The sequence below is a fragment of the Ascaphus truei genome, unplaced genomic scaffold (genome assembly GCF_040206685.1).
Source record: "Ascaphus truei isolate aAscTru1 unplaced genomic scaffold, aAscTru1.hap1 HAP1_SCAFFOLD_2553, whole genome shotgun sequence".
NCBI lineage: Eukaryota > Metazoa > Chordata > Amphibia > Anura > Ascaphidae > Ascaphus > Ascaphus truei.
The window spans coordinates 1-23,560 of record NW_027455485.1 but is presented as its reverse complement, the minus strand read 5'-3'; the positions used below and the strand labels follow the sequence as shown (position 1 = coordinate 23,560).

General features: G+C 42.3%; 1 protein-coding gene across 1 annotated transcript; it reads left to right on the top strand.

The window, feature by feature from the left end:
• On the top strand, positions 1-23,184 carry LOC142481343 (myosin-1B-like; the record flags this gene model as incomplete). Its single annotated transcript, XM_075582813.1, has 21 exons — positions 1-53; positions 4,505-4,746; positions 5,301-5,444; positions 5,535-5,691; positions 6,840-6,867; positions 7,918-8,023; positions 8,194-8,286; positions 10,146-10,209; positions 10,810-10,908; positions 11,934-12,037; positions 13,642-13,780; positions 14,949-15,067; positions 15,524-15,673; positions 16,460-16,630; positions 18,663-18,972; positions 19,913-19,980; positions 21,015-21,102; positions 21,201-21,318; positions 22,101-22,224; positions 22,312-22,448; positions 22,923-23,184. Coding segments are annotated over exons 2-21 (2,685 nt in total), but the record flags the coding sequence as incomplete, so codon positions are not given.
• Positions 23,185-23,560: the final 376 nt, after the last annotated feature.

Genomic DNA, 23,560 nt, shown 5'->3' with positions numbered 1-23,560 from the left:
TCTCTATTTGTATTTTGCAGTACTGTCCAGCCAACTGACCGTTCATCTCACAGGTAAGAGACCTCTTTCCAGATGCTGACAGCTTCTAATGAGCCCAGCGCCGGGAACAGTCACACATACATATTACTTGTGACTTCTTTAAGATGCATCATTTTGCATCACAACTCTTCGTGGCTGAAGAATTCTGCTCTGCCACGGAATAGTTTAATAACGACTTAACCACACAGGCATTGCACAGAGTAGAAAGAAACAATGACACAATGGGACTCAGTGGCTTAAGTAGTGGGCTCTGTGCAGCTTCACAATCCACACCGTTATTAACCGTGGGGACACAGCTTTTTGGATTGGGTTGTAAGCAATGTGCTGCAAAAATAAGACCCCTATTCTTTCAAAAGAAAGTCGAATTTTAAGTTTGTTAATCAACAAAAGCGGTGGCATTTGGGGTGTAGAAATAGAAAAGTGTTGGTCTGTACTTCCCACCATACTTTAAGTACTGGAAACTCGGCATAGAGATTAATTACTGTTACCTGTGAGATCCAGTGGAACTCAAGACGTAGGAGTGACTGGTTCACTAGCATCAACCCATCAGTAATGGGGGCAGAGATAGGATGTGTATGAATCCAGACATCCATAGAAGACGGGTACATTACTGCATTTAATTCAAATATCCTATTGGGTGTAACACACACCCAGAACTAGCAATAGTTATTTCTTCTTAACATGTCTTCACAGGTCCCCTTTCATTGAGAACAACAGGGAAATCCCATTTAATTGTAGAGGAGAAGGTTAGATATCCTGATTTGTGATTATGTGTAAGGAGGGATGGAAACTTCGAGTGAGTTTCGATGGAAAGAGAAGCACATGGGTGCATTAAAGTCTCATTTACCAAGAAGGCGCACAGTGGCTTTAGAGCAGACAGCTGATACATAGCAGCATTCTCCTCCCAAGAGTCACAACTTCATCCGGCTCTTTGATGGCTTCATGTGAAGAACAAATAACATGAAAGAGACCTGCACAGAGGGTGCTTATCAGTATGAAGATTCGCAATGTACAAGAGCACAACTGGCATTAGGAATAAACATTTTTGGATATTTATGCTTGTAAATAAATATAAATACAACTAATGACACCACTGAAAATAATCATTAAAGGGGCAGAAGTAATTAGAACTAATGATACTGATTGACTAGTATGAGGATGGCTAAAGCCGTTTAAAGGATAATTCTCACTGTATGAATCTTTCTATGCACTGCGGAATGTTCTGTATGGAAAGTTCCCTGTGTTTTAATGTACAATGTAAAACCTTTTTGGTGTGGGACCGAGAATCGTCTTTGCTCCGCCCGAATGATACGGTAATGAGAGTGATGTTCACGGCCTACATAATTAGGACCAATTATGAAAGAGGAAGAGTATGGGCAAGACCAGTCCTCAAGGACCACCAACAGGTCAGGTCTTCAGGATATCCCTGCTTCAGCACAGGGGGTGCAGTCATGATGACTGAGCCACTGATTGAGCCACTTGTGTTGAATTTTTAGGTCCTATGCTGAGAAGCAGCTTCCCTGCACTGGGGAAGGATTTAGTCCCATTTATTTGAATAGAGCTGTTCTCTGCTCCAGCACCGGGGAGGGGCTTCACGTGACATTAGGGGCTTCACATGAAATTAGGGGCTTCACATGACATTAGGGGCTTCACATGACATTAGGGGCTTCACATGATATTAGGGGCTTCAAAGCTGCAAGTTTCTGGGATGGGTTTCCAGAAGCCACTGGGGCCCGAGTAGGCAGCAGCTCCACAATGTCATCTACGAATCAATTATCAAAAGAAAACATGATGTTGGTTATTTCAATGAACCTTTTATGCTGTCTGCAGTTATTCCTGACCCACTTGTGCTGCTCTTCGACACGAGACTGCCCCAGGGGATCTGGTTGTTTTAAACCTGATAAACATACCGGGGTCTACACATCAAAGTGTCTCGGCTGTGAATTCTGGGCAAAACTGGAGTCAAAATATCTGCACCACATATAGGAAGCCATGGGGTTTTGGGGTGGGGGGGTACATTTGGTGCAGTTGAATCTAGATTTGAAGCCGGGAAACTTCGCTACATACTGTGCCCCATTGTTATTAGTTCAACTTGGTCCTACTTAAGACTGACCCTTTAATTATGTAACACATTATTATTATTTAGCACAGTGAGCATACCACCTTCCCGGAATGAATAGGAATAGCATGTTCGTGTTCATGTATCTAGACGAAAGCGATGCAATTCGGAGTCAAAACCACTGCACCATGTTTATCAAAGAACAAATCCTATTGAAAGTAATAGGATTTTTTTTAGACCTGCTTAAAATGTTTGTCCCAGAATTGCTCCACTTACTGTACATGCATACACTTACATGCATACACTTACATGCTTACACTTACATGCATACACTTACATGCATACACTTACATGCATACACTTACATGCATACACTTACATGCATACACTTACATGCATACACTTACATGCATACACTTACATGCATACACTTACATGCTTACACTTACATGCATACACTTACATGCATACACTTACATTCTTACACTTACATGCATACACTTACATGGTTACACTTACATGCATACACTTACATGGTTACACTTACATGCATACACTTACATGCATACACTTACATGCATACACTTGGTGCATACACTTACATGCATACACTTACATGCATACACTTACATGCTTACACTTACATGCATACACTTACATGCATACACTTACATGCATACACTTACATGGTTACACTTACATGCATACACTTACATGCATACACTTACATGCATACACTTACATGCATACACTTACATGCATACACTTACATGCATACACTTACATGCATACACTTAGGTGCATACACTTACATGCATACACTTACATGCATACACTTAGGTGCATACACTTACATGCATACACTTACATGCATACACTTAGGTGCATACACTTAGGTGCATACACTTACGTGCATACACTTAGGTGCATACACTTGGTGCATACACTTACATGCATACACTTACATGCATACACTTACATGCATACACTTACATGCATACACTTACATGCATACACTTAGGTGCATACACTTAGGTGCATACACTTACATGCATAGACTTACATGCATACACTTACATGCATACACTTGGTGCATGCACTTACATGCATACACTTACATGCATACACTTGGTGCATGCACTTACATGCTTACGCTTACATGCATACACTTAGGTGCATACACTTACATGCATACACTTACAGGAAAACACTTGGTGCATGCACTTACATAAACCTGAGTAGTTCGCAGATGTTATTAGCATAACAAGAAGGAGACACTTGACCACTTATTGTGCTTTTTTTTAAAAATGATATGAAATATAAATAATCCAAATATAGTCTTCCTATGCACAGTTTGGAGCACAGTCTCCTGGATTACATTATATAGGGGAGATTCACGGAGGTCTGTTGTAGGTTAACTGCCGTTAACGTGAATGGCAATTAGAGAGAGATTTTCTGTTCATAATTACAGCACTTCCTGTGGTATCACAAACCCCCGGCTTTTCCCAGGCATGACGTACTGAACATGCCATGTTTTATTACCTTTATTTCATATAGCGCTTCTCTCCCAGTGGGACTCAAAGCGCGTCACAATTACAGTGTAGCGCGCGGTACGCAGCATATAGGGATTTTTACAGGCACAGTCCCTGCCCAGGTGAGCTTACACTCTATGCTTTTTTGGCGCCTGAGGCACAGGGAGATAAAGTGACTTAGAGTCAGCACCTTTACACACTGAGCCTCTAAGGAGCTAGTATACAATAGGTAGAAATTAGCTGACCTAACAATCAATGAAGAAATACTTATTTAATAATATAAACACGCTTCAGCCTGTAAAGCAGGAATTCCCCGTTATTTGACAGGATTTGAGTTGAACTGCACCATTTTGAGCTCTCTGGACCTCCTAAAATAGTCACTGGGGAAGTTACCAATTGGACTTCCTGTTTTTTAAAGGGTATTTCAATGGCCGTCCATTGGGAAGTCACAGCTGATAACATTGTAACTTTCCATTGACCCCAAATTTGGCAGCCATTTTTATTTCCCATGGAGAGATTTAAACCCGGTAACTGCACCGGTAAGTAGCTCCAGGGTACCCATCATGTACAAAAATAAGGGGTAAAACCAGTGGGGGGGGGGGGGAAGGGGGGTTGCTGCTTTAACCTATCAATTATTCTACATTTTGCTAAGTATTCTTGAAGAAGAGATACACAGGTTTGAAAATCCTGTAAATGTTATTAAATCTATGAAGAGCTTACTTGTTAATCCTGAAGAAGGTATCACATTCACAACCTACAATGGGTCTATCTATGTATCTTACAATACATTGCATGGACTACGTTGAAGGTACTGTATGGGCGTGAGAACATGCAAATTATTATCGTAATATGTTTCAATTCTCTGTTACAGCAGGTTTCTCATCGCCGCGTTCTCGTCTGTAAACCGCAATCATGAGTTCGGATGCGGAGATGGCGGTTTTCGGGCCGGCTGCCCACTTTCTCAGAAAATCGGAGAAAGAAAGAATAACAGATCAAAACAAACCCTTTGATGCAAAAACATCTGTCTTTGTGGTGGAAGCCAAGGAGGCCTATGTGAAAGGAGTCCTTCAAGGCAAAGAAGCGGGCAAAGCCACGGTCAAAACAGAAGGTGGACAGGTACCACCACTATATTTGTAGGGGACATGAGTTATTTTCCTTTATGCATGAAAATAAACATTAAAAAATGGATACCAAAGAGCTGACAATCTATAAGAAGTGTGTGGGAAGATTCACAAAGACAGCAGGAGTGAGTAGGAATGTAATGAGTACATTTGCTAAAATCGTAAGAGAGAAAGGAACTTAGTCACGATTCAAAGCTGTTGAGATGCCTCATTGAGAAGGTCGATGATCACATGTAATTTGGGGAATTAAGGTTCTTTAGGGGAAGAGAATTCCAGAGGTAGGTGATAGTGAAAACAATCTTGGTGTGAGCAAAGCACGAGAGGCAGCAGGAAGATACAGGGAAATCAGAGGGTAACGGATTGGTGACCCTTTACGATGAAGAGGAGTACACAACTGAATGAGAAGTAAGCAGGGGGGTTAAGATTCAGCAACTTTTTCTAATGTAGACTGAGATCATTCTAACTGCAGCGTACACTAATTGAGAAAGGTGTGAGGCAAGGATGCTACAGTGGATGTACTTTATAATAATATGTATTTTTCCTTTCTAGACTTTAACCGTGAAGGATGACCAGACTTTCCCAATGAATCCACCCAAGTACGATAAAATTGAAGACATGGCTATGATGACCCACCTAAATGAACCAGCCGTCCTGTATAACCTCAAAGAGCGTTATGCAGCCTGGATGATCTATGTAAATATTGTATAAATTAACTAAGATTGTAAAGATGGCATTGTTTGATGACATATCATAATGTCTATGTGTTTTTTTTCTCCATTTCAGACATATTCAGGTCTCTTCTGCGTCACTGTTAACCCCTATAAGTGGCTTCCTGTGTATAACCCAGAGGTGGTCAATGCCTACCGAGGGAAGAAGCGTCAGGAGGCTCCCCCCCATATCTTCTCCATCTCTGACAATGCCTATCAGGCCATGCTCACCGGTACGTTATCCTGTCACTTTGTCAAACAAAACTCGGCAATGTTGGAAATGGCTTAAAATGTAATTGTCTTCCTTTTATTTAAATGTCTTCCTTTTATTTAAATGTAATCAAACTACTTGGGATTTAAGAAGACTTATTTTCACGAGGACCTCTGAATGTTTTCTCAACCTCTAGCCAAAAATGATTCCTAAATATTAATAACTTTCAGATTTTTGTATAAAATCCTTACACACGTCACTACGATAGGATAACATTTGGGTCCTAGAAGGGGCTGCACCTTCCAGCAGAATGGACCATCTATGTTTTACCTGAAAACATGTCCTGTTGATTTGTCACCATAAATTTATACACCTAACACCCAACTCAATAATCTCCTAGAGATACACGGGTTTGTATTTGATAGACATAATTACATACATACATACTGTACACACATACATACATACATACACACACACATACATACATACATACATACATACATACATACATACATACATACATACATACATACACACATACACACACACACATACATACATACTGTACACACATACATACATACATACATACATACACACATACACACACACACACACACATACATACATACATACACACATACATACATACATACATACATACATACATACATACATACACACACACATACATATATACATACAGTTCACACATACATACATACATACACACACATACATACATACACACATACATACACACACACACATACATATATACATACAGTTCACACATACATACATACATACATACATACATACACACACATACATACATACATACATACATACACACACACACATACATACATACACACATACATACATACATACATACATACACACACACACACACACACACACATACATATATACATACAGTTCACACATACATACATACATACACACACATACATACATACACACATACATACACACACACACATACATATATACATACAGTTCACACATACATACATACATACATACATACACACACATACATACATACATACATACACACACACACATACATACATACACACATACATACGTATATGTACCATATGTATGGTCATTTCCTAAAGCATACTTTTCTTTCCACAGATCGGGAAAACCAGTCTATCTTAATCACGTACGTATCTTTTATTGATTCCAACAATATACATGTATTTTCGTCCGTGGATATAAATAGGGGTTGCATAAATCTTTCTCTACCAATGTATCAGACAGGATGGTGCCTTAGAAGGGTTGTTGCAGGTGCTCTGGTATAAGATATTGAGTGTTACAGTAGGGAGCATGGTCTGAAGCTGGACAGTGGGAGGCCCAGTGGAAACAGAGGAAGTCTTCACTGAAAAGATACAGTAGTTGGTGCATGGAAGTGTTTCCCAGCAGAGGTGGAATTTCTAATGCAGGAATTAAAAGTTGCTTTGAATATTCACAACTACATCCGGAAAATAAATATCAAATGGCATCAATTTAGGAGAAGAATGCAAATGAATAATGACATATACTGAGGCTGTGGATCACTCTTAGGTACCTACCAAGTCAACCATTCCTCTCTCCAGTACCAATTAAACCAGCCATTTTTTCCCCTAAAACCCTTACCACCATTACTCACCCATTGATGCTTTCTTTGCTTTGGGTCATCCATAGCTTCACCACTGCTCATCTGTATCTCACTTTATCTACAATCTCTGCTTCACCCAGTGCCATCTATTCTTTGGTGCCACTGTTACTTTCACTTTCTTTGTATCTCTTTATTACATTTTTTCCTTGCACCCTGTCTTTTTATTTCAAAGTATATATTTATTTTTCTCTGGGGGACCTGTGTTACTAGACGTGTGAATCACCAGCTTATCCTTCTATTCAAATGTTAAAGGCAAACATGGTTGAAGTGATTAAACCACAGGACTAAGATATCCCGGGCACAATGAAAGGAATAGGAAGTACAAGGGATTTGATGCCGTCCCTCTGAATGTTTAGGGTCAGTTCCACTCCAAATAGTGGGGCTAGAGGGATATGTACAGAAGACCAGCGACCATAATGGGTGGAGTACAAAGGACCTTTGTCAGAGGACTGCAGATGTCTGGCCTAATGTCTGGGCCAATGATGTGTGTGGTGTTCGGATGAATAAATGGCTAACTGGCAGTTGTGACCCATAATTTTATTTTCTGCCTGACAGCGGAGAATCCGGTGCTGGGAAGACTGTGAACACGAAACGTGTCATCCAATACTTTGCAACAATTGCAGCCGTTGGGGACAAGAAAAAGGATGAATCAAAAAACAAAGTATGTTGATTAGTATTGTAGGTATCAATAAATTACAGTGTATAGGTTAGTATATTTCTGTGTGCACTCTAAAGAAGAGACTTGTGAGATCTTCAAAAGCTCCATTAAAAGTAACTACCACCTGCAAAGGAATCTAGTGTACAATAACAGAATGTGTTCCTCTATTGTAGGGGACTCTGGAGGATCAAATCATCCAGGCTAACCCTCTGCTGGAAGCTTTCGGCAACGCCAAAACCGTGAGGAATGACAACTCCTCCCGCTTTGTAAGTTATCTTTTTCACCTACACTATTAGTGGTATTTAACTATTTTTAATCATACTCAAATGGTCTCAAAAGTGGAGCATGTAACAAGGTAGAAACACGACACTTTAGCGCAACTAGATTTCTCTAGATCTTAGAGCAACGAGTGACGTTTATACAGTGTATCTTGACACACATACAGGTATATGTATCACCGATGCAACAGTCACTAAGCAATTAAGGTCATGAATTGAAGGGTAGAGTATGGGGAGTATTCCCCAAACCGATGCTCTAGTCTGATCATGGAGAGAAACATGGCTGCTGTATTGAATCACTAGTAATGCGTTTTATAGACGATCCAGGAGCTGCACTCTCTGAGAAAGTACCATGCAGTACGAAACGCGTCAGAGGTTGATTCCTGGAGTGATGGGATTTTTGTTTCCCTTTAATAAATCGTTTTTAGCGGATATTTGTCCAGCCATTATTACCGGGTTGCAGTGCACCTCCATCTTTGCTTATTTTTGTATATGAATTGAATGGAGTAACCATGGTGTAACTATGGAGTAACTGTGGAGTAACTATGGAGTAACAGCTTTCTCACATCATAGTCATAAATATACTTTAGTTAACACATACTGGTTCATACGAGGGTAGAGTGTGGGTAAATGTTGTAAAGATTACCTACACACACATTGGCTTCATTGTTCCCCCAGAAAACACAACATATCTGTAATAACACAAATTATCAAAGAGTTTACACAACATTCAATGACAGTGTTGGTACAGAATGTAAAGAGATATCCCACAATATCCCACCAAAAGGCTACTTGGTTGAATACACATATATAATGTAATGTATATAATGTAATTTGCCACCTGCTTGACTGGTATTAAAAAGTATCATGATATTGCTGAAATGAGCATGTGTCTGAAATCTATGGATTAGTTTAGCACCATGTTATCTAATGAGTTGTACTGTTCATGCGCAGGATATCTTCGTACAGTATATTCATTCTAGCGATTTAGAGACTGTCGTGCTATCTCGTGAGCTTATTCCAGTTGGCTTTATACAAGTTCAAAGGCCTTTGCCCCAAAATGCTGGTGCATTATAAGTCACCCTCTATCATAGAGGGGTTGTGTCTTTTTTGAATCCCCCCATGGCCTTACTATGTGTCTGGTTCAAACACTATTCCAGCCCTACACTGCTCAGCCAGGAATGAGACATCAGATGGAAAGGCCAAAACGACTCAAAATCACATCCGGGTGTTGTTATGACCGCGACCAGGCCCCAGATGGCGGGAATGGAAGTGGAGAGGGGTCCACTTCCCTTTCAATTGGTCTGGCTGCTGTGTTAGAGAGGTCAGCCGGATCTGCTCCATGAAAATTAGCAAATGCTTATGATGTAAACGGTACATGATAAGAGCCTCGAGCATGTTAGGGCTTATGTCTAGCCAGGTACATTAGAATGGTCCTCTAAAGGTTATGCAAGGGTAGGCTATATAAGATGCTCAACACAGCAGGCTGGAGATTTAGGGAATACACCTGTTAAAATGGAATGGAAGTTAAGAAGAGACACTATTAACGGTCTTTTCAATAAGATGTGACAGTCATTATCAACCGTCACTCAGTAGCCATTTGAATGAATAACCTCTAAAGCTGAAGAATGGCACATGGTAAATTCACTGAAATGTGATTTTACTCATTCCTATAATCTGGATATTTGTAGTTTTAAATACTGTGTGATGATTTGTGGTGACAAGAATAAGCTACAGGAAACAGCGCTGTCCTGAGTGTTTCCATTTGTTACCGCACCCTAGATACGGTGACTGTTTCTTACCGCTGTGTTACTATGTGTCTAAATCATTGCAATTTTACCTTGTAGGGTAAATTCATCCGAATCCATTTTGGCACCACTGGAAAACTGTCTTCTGCTGATATTGAAACATGTAAGCAACATCTTCCCCCATTGTTCCACTCCTTCATTGGATCACACCTTCTCTCCTTCCCTCATTGTTCCACTCCTTCATTGGATCACACCTTCTCTCCTTCCCTCATTGTTCCACTCCTTCATTGGATCACACCTTCTCCCTTTCCCCTATTGTTCCACTCCTTCATTGGATCACACCTTCTCTCCTTCCCCCATTGTTCCACTCCTTCATTGGATCACACCTTCTCTCCTTCCCTCATTGTTCCACTCCTTCATTGGATCACACCTTCTCTCCTTCCCTCATTGTTCCACTCCTTCATTGGATCACACCTTCTCTCCTTCCCTCATTGTTCCACTCCTTCATTGGATCGAACCTTCTCCCTTTCCCCTATTGTTCCACTCCTTCATTGGATCACACCTTCTCTCCTTCCTTTATTGTTCCACTCCTTCATTGGATCACACCTTCTCTCCTTCCCCCATTGTTCCACTCCTTCATTGGATCACACCTTCTCTCCTTCCCTCATTGTTCCACTCCTTCTTTGCATCACACCTTCTCCCTTTCCCCCCTTTGCTATACTGTACATTACTTAGCGGTAATAATATATCTTGTGTCTGGCAGATCTGCTGGAGAAGTCCAGAGTTACTTTCCAGCTAAAAGCTGAAAGAAGCTACCATATCTTCTACCAAATCACATCCAACAAGAAACCAGAGCTAATTGGTAAGAAACAATAGGGTTGTATTGTGATTAGCAATGCCTCCTTAGCAATACCTCCACCTACTTTGTAAATGTGTTCCTACCAAGTTGCAAATTCATTAGGACTGAACGTCAGACTGAGTATATAGGTATAGAAAGTCTGCACACTTTTGCTAACCCCCAAATAACTTGACGTACTCACTGGGGTACTACAATAGAGTATGGTTTCCCTTACAAAACATGTCTGGAAAGACTGAAGTACCTCAATATGTCCCGCTTGGGGGAGAGATGGGAGAGAAGGGATATGATTGAAACTTTCAAATATATCAATGGTTTCAACAAGGTACCGGTGGCAGCATGTTTCAGAGAAAGAACAAGAGGTCACGTTCTGACGCTGGAGGGGGGAGCCTCATGGGAAATGTGAGGAAGGACTTCTTCACGGAAAGGGTGTTGGATTTGTGGAATAGCCTCCCAGCAGAGGTGGTAGGGGCTATTAAAGTAAGAGAATTAAAAAATGCTTTGTATAGACATAAGGCCAAATCCTAAATATAACACAGAGACCCACGGATCTAATAGGTTCTGAGGTTTTACAGCAGATAAGGAAATGGGGGCAGACACAGGGGGTACAGAAGACACGGGGGGGCAGACACGGGGGCAGACACGGGGGGCAGACAAGGGGGGGCAGACAAGGGGGGGCAGACAAGGGGGGGCAGACACGGGGGGGCAGATAAGGGGGGTCAGGCACGGGGGGCAGACATGGGGTGGCAGACACGGGGGGGCAGACACGGGGGGGCAGACAGGGGGGGGCAGACAAGGGGGGCAGGCACGGTGGGCAGACACGGGGCAGGCACGGGGGGAAGACACAGGGGCCTGTTGTTAGCGTGTTTACAAACTAACTTTAAAAAAGACTTATAAAATAAAAATGTTTTTGGGGGCACTGAATTTTTAACCCTTTCGATGCGATGCAATGCAGGCCCCTCTGGCAGTGAAAGGGTTATATGTACATTCTTTTCCCATTTACATTAATGCCCAATTTTTGGTTGTTGCAGAAATGCTTCTTATCACCACCAACCCCTACGATTTCCCGTTCGTCAGTCAAGGTGAAATTACAGTCGCCAGCATCGATGACACAGAAGAATTGATGGCCACTGATGTAAGTCCTGCGGATCCCAGCGGTGGCCATGAATTATTAGTGCTCACTGCTCACGAGATACTCACGCTCACGAGATACTCACGCCCATGAGATACTCACGCTCACGAGATACTCACGCCCACGAGATACGCTCACAGATACTCACGCTCACGAGATACTCACGCTCACGAGATACTCACGCCCATGAGATACTCACGCTCACGAGATACTCACGCCCACGAGATACGCTCACAGATACTCACGCTCATGAGATACTCACGCTCATGAGATACTCACGAGACACTCACGCTCACGAGATACCCACGCTCACAGATACTCACACTCTTTAGATACTCACGAGACACTCACACTCATGAGATATTCACACTCACGGGACACTCACGGGACACTCACACTCACGGGACACTCACGAGAAGTACCTTTATTGCACATGAGTCTATGAGCCATTCTATCCTAATCCTTCAAGTGCAGAGCAGATTGCAGCATATTGATCATTGAACACAAAATAGATTATTTCACGGTTAAAGCAGCAACACTACACTTCCCTTTTGTACATGTTCTTATTTGTATATGTAAAGCACGTGACATTGTATCATTCTACAGTCTTACCTCGCCTGGTAATTGTTTGGTGCTCCTGTTACAAATCTATAACAATGCTGATTGTGTGACTAACATAAGGGCCCCCAGTCAGTGTAACTCAGCAGCTACAATGTATCCTTATATTATTACGGTAACATTATCTATTGTTACAGTTTGCTGTGTTATATACAATAAACAGAATATACAGAATATTCAGAATATATAGAATATACAGAATATACAGAATATATATAGAATATATAACCTGCTGTGTTATATACAATAAACAGAATATACAGAATATTCAGAATATACAGAATATATATAGAATATATAACCTGCTGTGTTATATACAATAAACAGAATATACAGAATATTCAGAATATACAGAATATATACAGAATATACAGAATATTCAGAATATACAGAATATATACAGAATATACAGAATATTCAGAATATACAGAATATATACAGAATATACAGAATATACAGAATATACAGAATATATACAGAATATACAGAATATATAACTTGCTGTGTTATATACAATAAACAGAATATACAGACTATTCAGAATATACAGAATATATACAGAATATACAGAATATACAGAATATACAGAATATATACAGAATATACAGAATATATAACTTGCTGTGTTATATACAATAAACAGAATATACAGACTATTCAGAATATACAGAATATATACAGAATATATACAGAATATATAACCTGCCGTCATATACAATAAACAGAATACACAGAATATACACAATATACAGAATATACGGAATATATACAATATACAGAATATATACAATATACAGAATATATACAATATACAGAATATATACAATATACAGAATATATACAATATACAGAATATATACAATATACAGAAATGTAAACCCTGATAAACAGTACCACTGGTACTAAAAGGGTTACTTTAAATACAAGTGGACCTAGGATACCACAAATTGTTACTGTGGAGGAGCTAACCCTGAGGTTTTAACCCCCAGAGTGCCATTGATATCCTGGGCTTCACAGCCGAGGAGAAACTCTCCATCTATAAGCTGACGGGCGCCGTGATGCACTACGGTAACCTGAAGTTCAAGCAGAAGCAGCGCGAGGAGCAGGCTGAGCCAGACGGCACGGAAGGTAACACGCCGTACACTGTGCTCCTAACGGGTCACATCTTCAGGATATCACTGCTTCAGCACAGGTAGCTCAATCAGTCACTCAGTCGAATACTGCCTCAGCAAAGGTGGTTCAATCAGAGGCTCAGTCAAAGACTGAGCCACTGATTGAGCCACCTGTGCTGAAGCAGGACTGTTGAGCCACTTGTGCTGAAGCAGGGACTGATTGAGTCACCTATGCTGAAGCAAGGATTGCTTTAGCCACCTATGCTGAAGCAGAGATGTGGTGAAAACCTGACCTGTTGGTGGCCCTTGAGGACTGGAGTTGGCCACTGCTGCATTAGAGCTTACACATCTGCAGTTAACCCTTTCCCTGCTGAACGAGCATGTTATACATTGCAACTAGGGAAGTGCAGCGTCACCCAACAAGCAGCTGCACGGGGGACCCCCTGCTCCCCGAGATACCTACTTCCGTAGTGGGTGCCAGTAACAGCACGGGGGACCCCCTGCTCCCTGAGATACCTACCTCTAGTAGTGGGTGCCAGTAGCAGCTCGGGGGACCCCCTGCTCCCCGAGATACCTACCTCCGTAGTGGGTGCCGGTAGCAGCTTGGGGGACCCCCTGCTCCCCGAGATACCTACCTCCATAGTGGGTGCCAGTAGCAGCTCGGGGGACCCCCTGCTCCCCGAGATACCTACCTCCGTAGTGGGTGCCGGTAGCAGCTCGGGGGACCCCCTGCTCCCCGAGATACCTACCTCCGTAGTGGGTGCCGGTAGCAGCTCGGGGGACCCCCTGCTCCCCGAGATACCTACCTCCGTAGTGGGTGCCGGTAACAGCACGGGGGACCCCCTGCTCCCCGAGATACCTACCTCCGTAGTGGGTGCCGGTAACAGCACGGGGGACCCCCTGCTCCCCGAGATACTTACCTCCGTAGTGGGTGCCGGTAGCAGCTCTGGAGGTTTAAATGTCCTGGTCACGTGAGCCAATAAGAAGCCGCAAGGAATGACATCCCGGCTTCCTATTGGCCCACGTGATGCGGGAGCTTTAAATCTGCCACTACGGAGGTATCTGGGGCAGAAGGGGGTCCCCGGGAGCTGAAACTACTGCAGTTCAGCGCCAGAGACCCCCTGCTTCAAACCTGTAACAGTATCAAGGTCATTGCTCAACACAACCTGTTTCCTCCATCGCAGTGGCGGATAAGATCGCTTACCTCATGAACCTGAACTCATCGGACCTGCTTAAAGCTCTCTGCTACCCCAGAGTGAAGGTCGGCAATGAGTACGTCACCAAAGGACAGACCGTACAGCAGGTAAGTGACCTTCTCATTAAACTTCCTATAAAATCTATGTTCCCTTGTATTAGTTACTGTTGCACGTGTAGCTAATATGACAGCATTAGATACACAATTTTCAACATCTCATTATAATATTGTCAGATACGGTACCCCGCTACTAATTGATTCTATAAACACTCTCTGAATTGTACATTTATGTGCTAAAGCGATCAGAATTAATTTGCCAAGAAATTTGCATTTAAAATGTCTCCTTTATGGGTCACTAGATTATACAATAGTTATTATGTATCATTATGGTCATTTGAGCACTTGTCTATCACACGTTAGTGAGTAGACCTCCAGGTGTCAATTAAAATACACAACCCTTTTTACTTAGCTGCATACATACCCCACCCCCCCCCCCCCCCCCAATAAATACCAATGTATAATGTTGTTTATACCAGGTAATCTCATTCGTAATCTGTTTTGTAGGTGCATAACTCAGTTGGTGCGCTGGGTAAATCAATTTACGAGAAGATGTTCTTGTGGATGGTCATACGTATCAATGAGCAGCTATATACAACACAACCCAGACAATATTTCATTGGTGTCCTGGATATTGCTGGATTTGAAATTTTTGATGTAAGTGAATGCTGCCTTATCCCGGTGAATGATCGGCCGCTGATAGAGAATGCTGCCTTATCCCGGTGAATGATCGGCCGCTGATAGAGAATGCTGAACTCATACATGATGCTAAGATTACTTCATAATCCATAGATACAGATGTAGTGTGTGACATTGTTCCTCCGGATAACACAACATATCTCATCATCACATCGAATATCACACAGTTTCCATACAACTCACTGTGCAGAACACAACAACATAGCGATGTTATCGCCCCACTACCACATTAGCCCCACCCCTTTTTCACCCGCGGCCAATGCAGAGTGAATGGCAGTTGCTCCCGCTGGTGTGTGTCCTACTGCAGTAACAGCTGCCACATCTGTTCTGTATCCACCATAACTCTCCAGAGGAAACGTTGAGGGCTGGTACCAATGTAATATAGAGCAGTGATGGGCCACTTCCAATGAGTAAAAGAAGTAGGTTCATATCTATGTAGGGAAGCTACAAAAATATCCATACGATTAAGTCCCTCCTTCGCCCATGCTTCGTGATCCCACTCAACCTCTGTGGTGCACTTGCTCCAAACTGTCCCACTTCTGTGCCATATTACGGGCTATATTTACTAAGCCGTCTTCTGTAAGACACATTCCTGCCCCATTCAAGTGAAAGGACAAAACGTGTGTTCCAGTGCCGGAAGGGGACTTATCTCTCAGAGGAGCGCCTCAGGCTCTGGGTCTTGCTATATACAACCAAAGGTTGTCAGGAGGGAAATTATATAATTATGTTCATCTATTTTTATAGTACAACAGCTTGGAGCAGCTCTGCATCAACTTCACCAATGAGAAACTGCAACAGTTTTTCAACCATCACATGTTTGTCCTGGAACAAGAGGAATACAAGAAGGAAGGGATCGAATGGGAGTTCATTGACTTTGGGATGGATTTGGCTGCCTGCATTGAGCTGATTGAAAAGGTAATTTCCTTTGTTTGGCATGTAACACCCCTATCCCACCCGGCTGTATAGAGATAGGGCGTACATGAATAACAGTGTCTCGGGTGAAGTATGACAAGGTTTAGACCTGCTCATTAGAGTGTTAGTTCAGTGGTTACCTCTTATCTCAGGGTCTTCTCTCCGTGGGGTCAGGCCATGGCTGTAGAGTGGAGTGCAATAGAAGAAAGGGTACCAGGAACTTTTACATAGTGTGGTCTTTATTGTCAGCAGGATCCGAATACCAAACAGCAGTAATCAGGACAGGTTTTAGTGAACGTGGCCTCTGCCATAGAATAGTAACCTTTCCTCCTCCAGACAGGAGTTCCCTATAGGCGATGCAGAACTAGTAAAACAAATACATAATCGCCGTGCTTCTCCATGTAAGGAGCGTGCAGCTGGCGAAGGGATTGGCCATACAAATGGGAAAAACAGACAGTGAATTAGCAGTCTTGGCATTATTTGATCAAAGGGTGTAAACCCAAAGTCTCCTTTATCATATAGATTTTTACACCATATATTTATTCCCCAATTATTGCTATCCCAAAGGGAGAAGCGCAGGGATTCACTGCCTGTTTTATGCAGAACTGGTACCTCACGCTACTTCTTGAACGTGGAGGCTGGCTTCACCACCTCCCATGCAAGAGTGGCCTCTCTTGGTCACCTAGTTCAAGGACCCTACACTCAGGAATCTCCTCCCATCGGTTGTACCAAGGAGAACGGCTTCCTTTTATCTCCCTGCCTGAAGTATAGAATAGCTGCTTTGGGTGCATCCCCTGAAGTCTGGAGCATCTCAGGGTAAAAAGAAGGGCCCCCACCTTATATACCCAGGAGTGTGAACATTCTGCCCCCAGTAATTGGGCAGATCTAACTGTTGCAAGTCTGTCACCCCACAAACAACATGACCTCCTAGTACTTTCCAAGGCCTTGCCAGACAGGGCGTGTGCCGGAACTGCAACATGATAACATTAACAGGAGACTAACTCACAGGCATAGCCTGGTGCGGGCTGTTAACTCTGGCACTGCCAGCAACTGCCATAGCTTACTGTACATGCAGAACAGGGGTCTAATTCAGCAAGGGTGCTACAGACATAAACAACATATTTCCTTATTATATTGCATTCCTACCCATAAAATCAACTTAGATATTTCATTACAAGAGGACAGTTTATCTTCTGCCTCTACCCAGGTCCTATTTGCACTGTTTGCTAAGGAACTCCCAGGTTGATTGGGGAGCGCAGGTATATGTGAAAAGAAAGCATATATACAATAGTGCAATATGTCTTAAGTGATATGTGATTAATTGTTCCCAAATCCAATTAAATTTGTACTCACAAATTTCCTAATCTTGAAATACATATAAAGGTATCTCAGTATAGCTGTTCCCAAACTATAACCACAGGAAAGGGCAGGCAGAGGCACCGATTACCGGACAGGACCTTCGCGGAGTAAAATAGAGGACCTGAGATAGTGTAGACCAATAAAACACTTTATAAAGGAAAAGATCATGTTAAAACACACTCACATGGTGTTAAAACCAATATAGCATTGTGATCCTAAGATCGACACCGACGGCTGAAGATAAAGATGATCTCCTCCCTCCGGGGGTCAGCTTGGCTGGTGTCTCCCGTCCCCGTACATCCGGGTTCGAATCCCCAGATTATAGACAGCAGACGAGTCTCTCAATAGGCGAACGGTACTGTGTATAGCGTCCTCCTTCACGTCCAACACTCTACACGTTTCACCTTAAGCAAGTTCCCTCAACTCGCTCTCTCTCTCTCTATATATATACACAGAGTTAGGTTAATTGGCTGATTATGAGTTAATTAAAGAAATCTTGAAAATCTGGTCTGTTGGGGAACCTTGACTGCTCTGGGACCAGACTGCCCTATAACATGTTGTAGTCACTTTTCAAAATGTTTTCCCTACTGGATACAGTACATTGCTGACGACCACATCTCTTTCATACACGGTGTACAGCGAAAAAAAATATATATTTTTTTCTTTTTCTACAAAGCCAATGGGCATTTTCTCCATCCTGGAAGAGGAGTGCATGTTCCCCAAGGCGTCAGACGTTTCATTCAAGAACAAGCTGTATGACCAACATCTGGGCAAATCCAACAACTTCCAGAAGCCGAAGGTTGTCAAAGGCAAACCTGAGGCTCACTTCTCCCTTGTGCACTATGCTGGGACGGTGGACTACAACATCACTGGATGGCTTGAGAAGAACAAGGACCCCCTGAATGAAACGGTCATTGGGCTCTACCAGAAGTCTTCAATGAAAACATTGGCATTTCTCTTCTCTAGCTATTCTGCAACAGAAGCAGGTAATTTATATAAAGGGGACAATCACATTTTTATTTTCATCAGGAATGATGTCATGGCTTTTACTTTGGTCATGAAGCTAATATCCAAATGTGTCCAACAGACTTTGTTTTAGTGTCCAACCCTTCTTAACAGGGGAATGGGTTAAAGGAGAGACGTTGAGCTAGAATTCGTCTATTATCTCTCTCTCTCTCTCCCTCTCTCTCTCTCTCTCTCTCTCTCTCTCTCTCTCTCTCTCTCTCTCTCTCTCTCTCTCTCTCTCTCTCTCTCTCTCTCTCTCTCTCTCTCTCTCTCTCTCTCTCTCTCTCTCTCTCTCTCTCACACACACACTTACACACTCACACACTCACACACTCACACACTCACACACTCACTCACACACAGTGTCTCTCTCATATATTTATATATATATATATATATACGGTATATATATATATATATACAGTGTTCGACAAACCTATACATTTGCACGCCCCGGGCGAGTGGATTTAACATCGTGGCGAGCTCCTATTGGCCCAAGCAGCATACGTGTGTTACTAGGTGGCAAGTAGATTTTTTTGTTCGGCAAGTAGATTTTTTGGTGATTTGTCAACCACTGTATATATATATATTAAAAAAGGAACGAAGTGTACTATATGCATACATTACATTGTGTAACTGCATGGGTAGATGTAGCAGAATAGACCACAATTTAGTAAGTGGTAAGGACAAAAAGGCGCTGTAAGTATGAGCAGGTGTAGGGGAAACAGGGCGGCCTTAGTATAAATGGGATGTATTTGCAGCGCAGTACTCATGGGTTACGCAGTACGCAGGGTTATACTGTAGTTGAGTGACCCTCTCTCACCATGGTCTGCTGTTCTTGATCATCATGTTTGGCTGTTCGTTAGGGGGCCAAATATATTTGTAAATGCATTGGTGCAATTTTGCTTATTGTTTTTGCAGAGGGTGGTGCCAAGAAAGGTGGGAAGAAGAAGGGTTCCTCCTTCCAGACGGTGTCTGCTCTTTTCAGGGTGAGGACGCATTTATCGGGTATTATAATGAAAACACTGAATGTAAAATAATACAAGAACTACATTTAGAGAAACCGGAGGAGAAAAAGTCCGGGGATAAAGAAACACGAAGAATTCATATTGTTATCGTTTATTTGTAAAGCGCCAACATATTCCGTGGTGCGGTACAATGGGGGTACAGAGTGACCTCAATAACATAAACAGAATGACATACAAGTAAGGAGACACGTGCACACGGATACAGGAGGGAATGACGCCCTGATCCTGAGAGCTTACAAAGAATAAGATATGTGCGAAAATGGGGGGTTTTATATAACAGACACGCTCATGCATCCATTCTCCTCGATAGCTGCTCTCTATCTGAATGTATCTTTGTGCCTTTGTAGAATTAATCTGCGAGCATGAAAATACATTCTACAGAGGGGTTACCTTTTTATTGCAAACCCTTGGGGGCCTATGCAGAGAGCAGCGTTATTTCGAAATTCGCCATTTTTTGGAGAAAATCGCGCAGAAAGCAGCAGAAAATGGCGAGTTCCGAAAAACGCGCCAATTTTTCTTTTCTATTTGTAAAACTCGCCTCGCGGCTGGCGAAAACCTCAATCTCGCCAGTTTTAAAAATATCGTAATGCAGAGAGGCGCGAACGGCATCTAGCGGCTGTTCGCGCCAATAAAATGGCGCGATTGTCTCCGTTTTGCCTCGCAAAAAAAAACTGCCGCTCGCGGCCATTGCAAAGGGGAAAAAAAAAGGCGCGAATTTGTTTTAACACATTTCTGAAGCGCGCATCTCGCCAATTTAAACTCGCCACACGCATCCATGTTAAACATAGCAGAATTCGCACTTTTCTGCATATGGAGATTAAAACTCTCCAAAAAAGCTACTTTTTAATAAATTCGCCAATTTTAAAATTCGCTGCTCTCTGCATAGGCCCCTTAGACGGGTATATGTCGTCATGATTTTTAAATGTAGGAAAATAGATATAAAACGTTATGGGGAAAAAGCAAGATAATGACTAGTTGTTTCTCTAATGTCATAGGAAAACTTAAATAAACTGATGAGCAATCTGAGGTCTACTCACCCTCATTTTGTCCGTTGCCTTATTCCCAACGAGACCAAAACTCCCGGTAAGAGCCATAACATACAACCTGCGCGCACCTAACCGCCCCCATCGCTGCTTCTCTGCGCGACTTGCTTCTCGTGCTCATGTTGTCATTTTCTTAAGGTTCCATGGAGCACGCGCTGGTTCTGCATCAGTTGAGATGTAACGGTGTGCTGGAAGGTATCAGGATTTGCAGAAAGGGCTTTCCAAGCAGAATCCCTTATAGTGACTTCAAGCAGAGGTACCGCTATCCCTTCTGTTATAGAAAACTCAGCAGTGCAAGCCGCAGCTCTCAGCCAAAGCAATCCCCTCTGGCCCATTTACAATCACAAAACTTTACGTGTTTTTATATTTTTATATCTTATTAACGCCCTTGTTTTGTTTGCCTTCTTCTGGATCACTATCTAGATTTCCCAAATGGGAACACCAACACTGCACCCAAAAAAGCAAACATCTCATGAACTGGGAGGGGAGGGTCAGGGGGGGAGGGGAGCATCAGAGGGGGGGGGGGGGGGGGGGTGCCGGAACTAAAGGTTCAGCTCCAGGAGAACCTCTGATTCTGAATCCTAAAACAAAAGGCAAAGTAGAGAAGCTATGGGTGGTGGGGGGGTGGGGGGGTGGGGGGTTTCTGCTGTAATGTTGCCTGGGAGAATAGGAACGAGAGTGAGGTTGTGAATGGAAAGTTGAATTGACGGTAAGAGATTCGGTTAGGCGTTGTTTCCAATGTATCGCGGTGCATTGATAGAGCCTCACGAGAAAGGGTTGGTGCAGCGTCCTCACAAATAAAAGAAGATGATGATTTAACTAAATGATGCGAGGAATTGAAATCTCGGCTACATAACAGGACTCGGTCGCTCTCGATACTTGTGCTGCTTGTTATCTTCACACACGTGTCCCTTATCTTGGGGACAGATTTTTTTTTTTTTTAGCTGAGGCTATAGATATTTTTCTAGGACCCTTGCTACAAAACTTTCACTAATGTGGAGAAAAATTGTTAATTGAACACTATTTCTGCCTCAACAGATACAAAATCTTAAATGCAAGCGCTATTCCAGAGGGACAGTTTATTGACAGCAAGAAGGCTTCTGAGAAGCTTCTTGGTTCCATTGATATTGACCACACTCAGTACAGATTTGGTCACACCAAGGTATATACAAAGAAGTGTTTGTGTTGCAATAGCTACGTGTTTTCTGTGGTCTCCAGTGACTAGAATGTTGCATTTCCATTTTGAAAGGTGTTCTTTAAAGCTGGTCTCCTGGGGACACTGGAAGAGATGCGTGACGACCGCTTAGCACATGTTATCACACGTACCCAGGCCAGGTGCAGAGGATACCTTATGAGGGTAGAGTTCAAGAAGATGATGGACAGGAGGTAAGAGATTACTGAACAAATGGAGTCATTATCATCAACTAATGTCCTATTGAGGAAAAGAGTCTCATGTTTTAAATACTTGAAATAGAATCATATCAAACATATAAATTAGGAGCGGATAAGTCATTTGGCCAACCCAATCTGCTGGTTTCCATACATGCTTTAAATTCCCAGACCCTACTAGAGTACCTCCAAATGTATTGGGTACACCCTATCATTCCCAATGAATGATGTGAGTATATATGCCCCCACCACGTCTGCTAAAAGACTAATCTCACACACATATTTACACAAGAAATACCTATTTTAAAAGTAGGTTCCCTGTTGCATTTATTAAGTATACGTATAAAACATGCTTTCTTGTTTATTAGGTATTTCTACACCTGGATCTCATAAAAGTATACTTTATTTTAATGTCCTTTGACCACTAGTACTGACTGTGCACTCTTGCCTTATTTTATCATTCCTTTATAGAGAAGCATTGTTCACTATTCAGTATAACATCCGAGCATTCACCAATGTCAAACACTGGCCATGGATGAAGCTTTACTTCAAGATTAAGCCTCTGTTAAAGAGCGCAGAATCGGAGAAAGAGATGCAAAACATGAAGGAAGAGTTTGCGAAGACGAAGGAGAACCTGGCAAAGTCAGAAGCCAGAAGGAAGGAGCTCGAGGAGAAAATGGTTAAAGTTCTCCAGGAGAAGAATGATCTGCAACTTCAAGCCCAGTCTGTGAGTGTGAATTACTTATAAACACTTCTATACTTGTGTTCACAATCTCACTGCAACTTCAAGCCCAGTCTGTGAGTGTGAATTACTTATAAACACTTCTTCTATACTTGTGTTCACAATCTCACTGCAACTTCAAGCCCAGTCTGTGAGTGTGAATTACTTATAAACACTTCTATACTCGTGTTCACAATCTCACTGCAACTTCAAGCCCAGTCTGTGAGTGTGAATTACTTACTAACACTTCTATACTTGTGTTCACAATCTCACTGCAACTTCAAGCCCAGTCTGTGAGTGTGAATTACTTATAAACACTTCTATACTCGTGTTCACAATCTCACTGCAACTTCAAGCCCAGTCTGTGAGTGTGATTTACTTATAAACA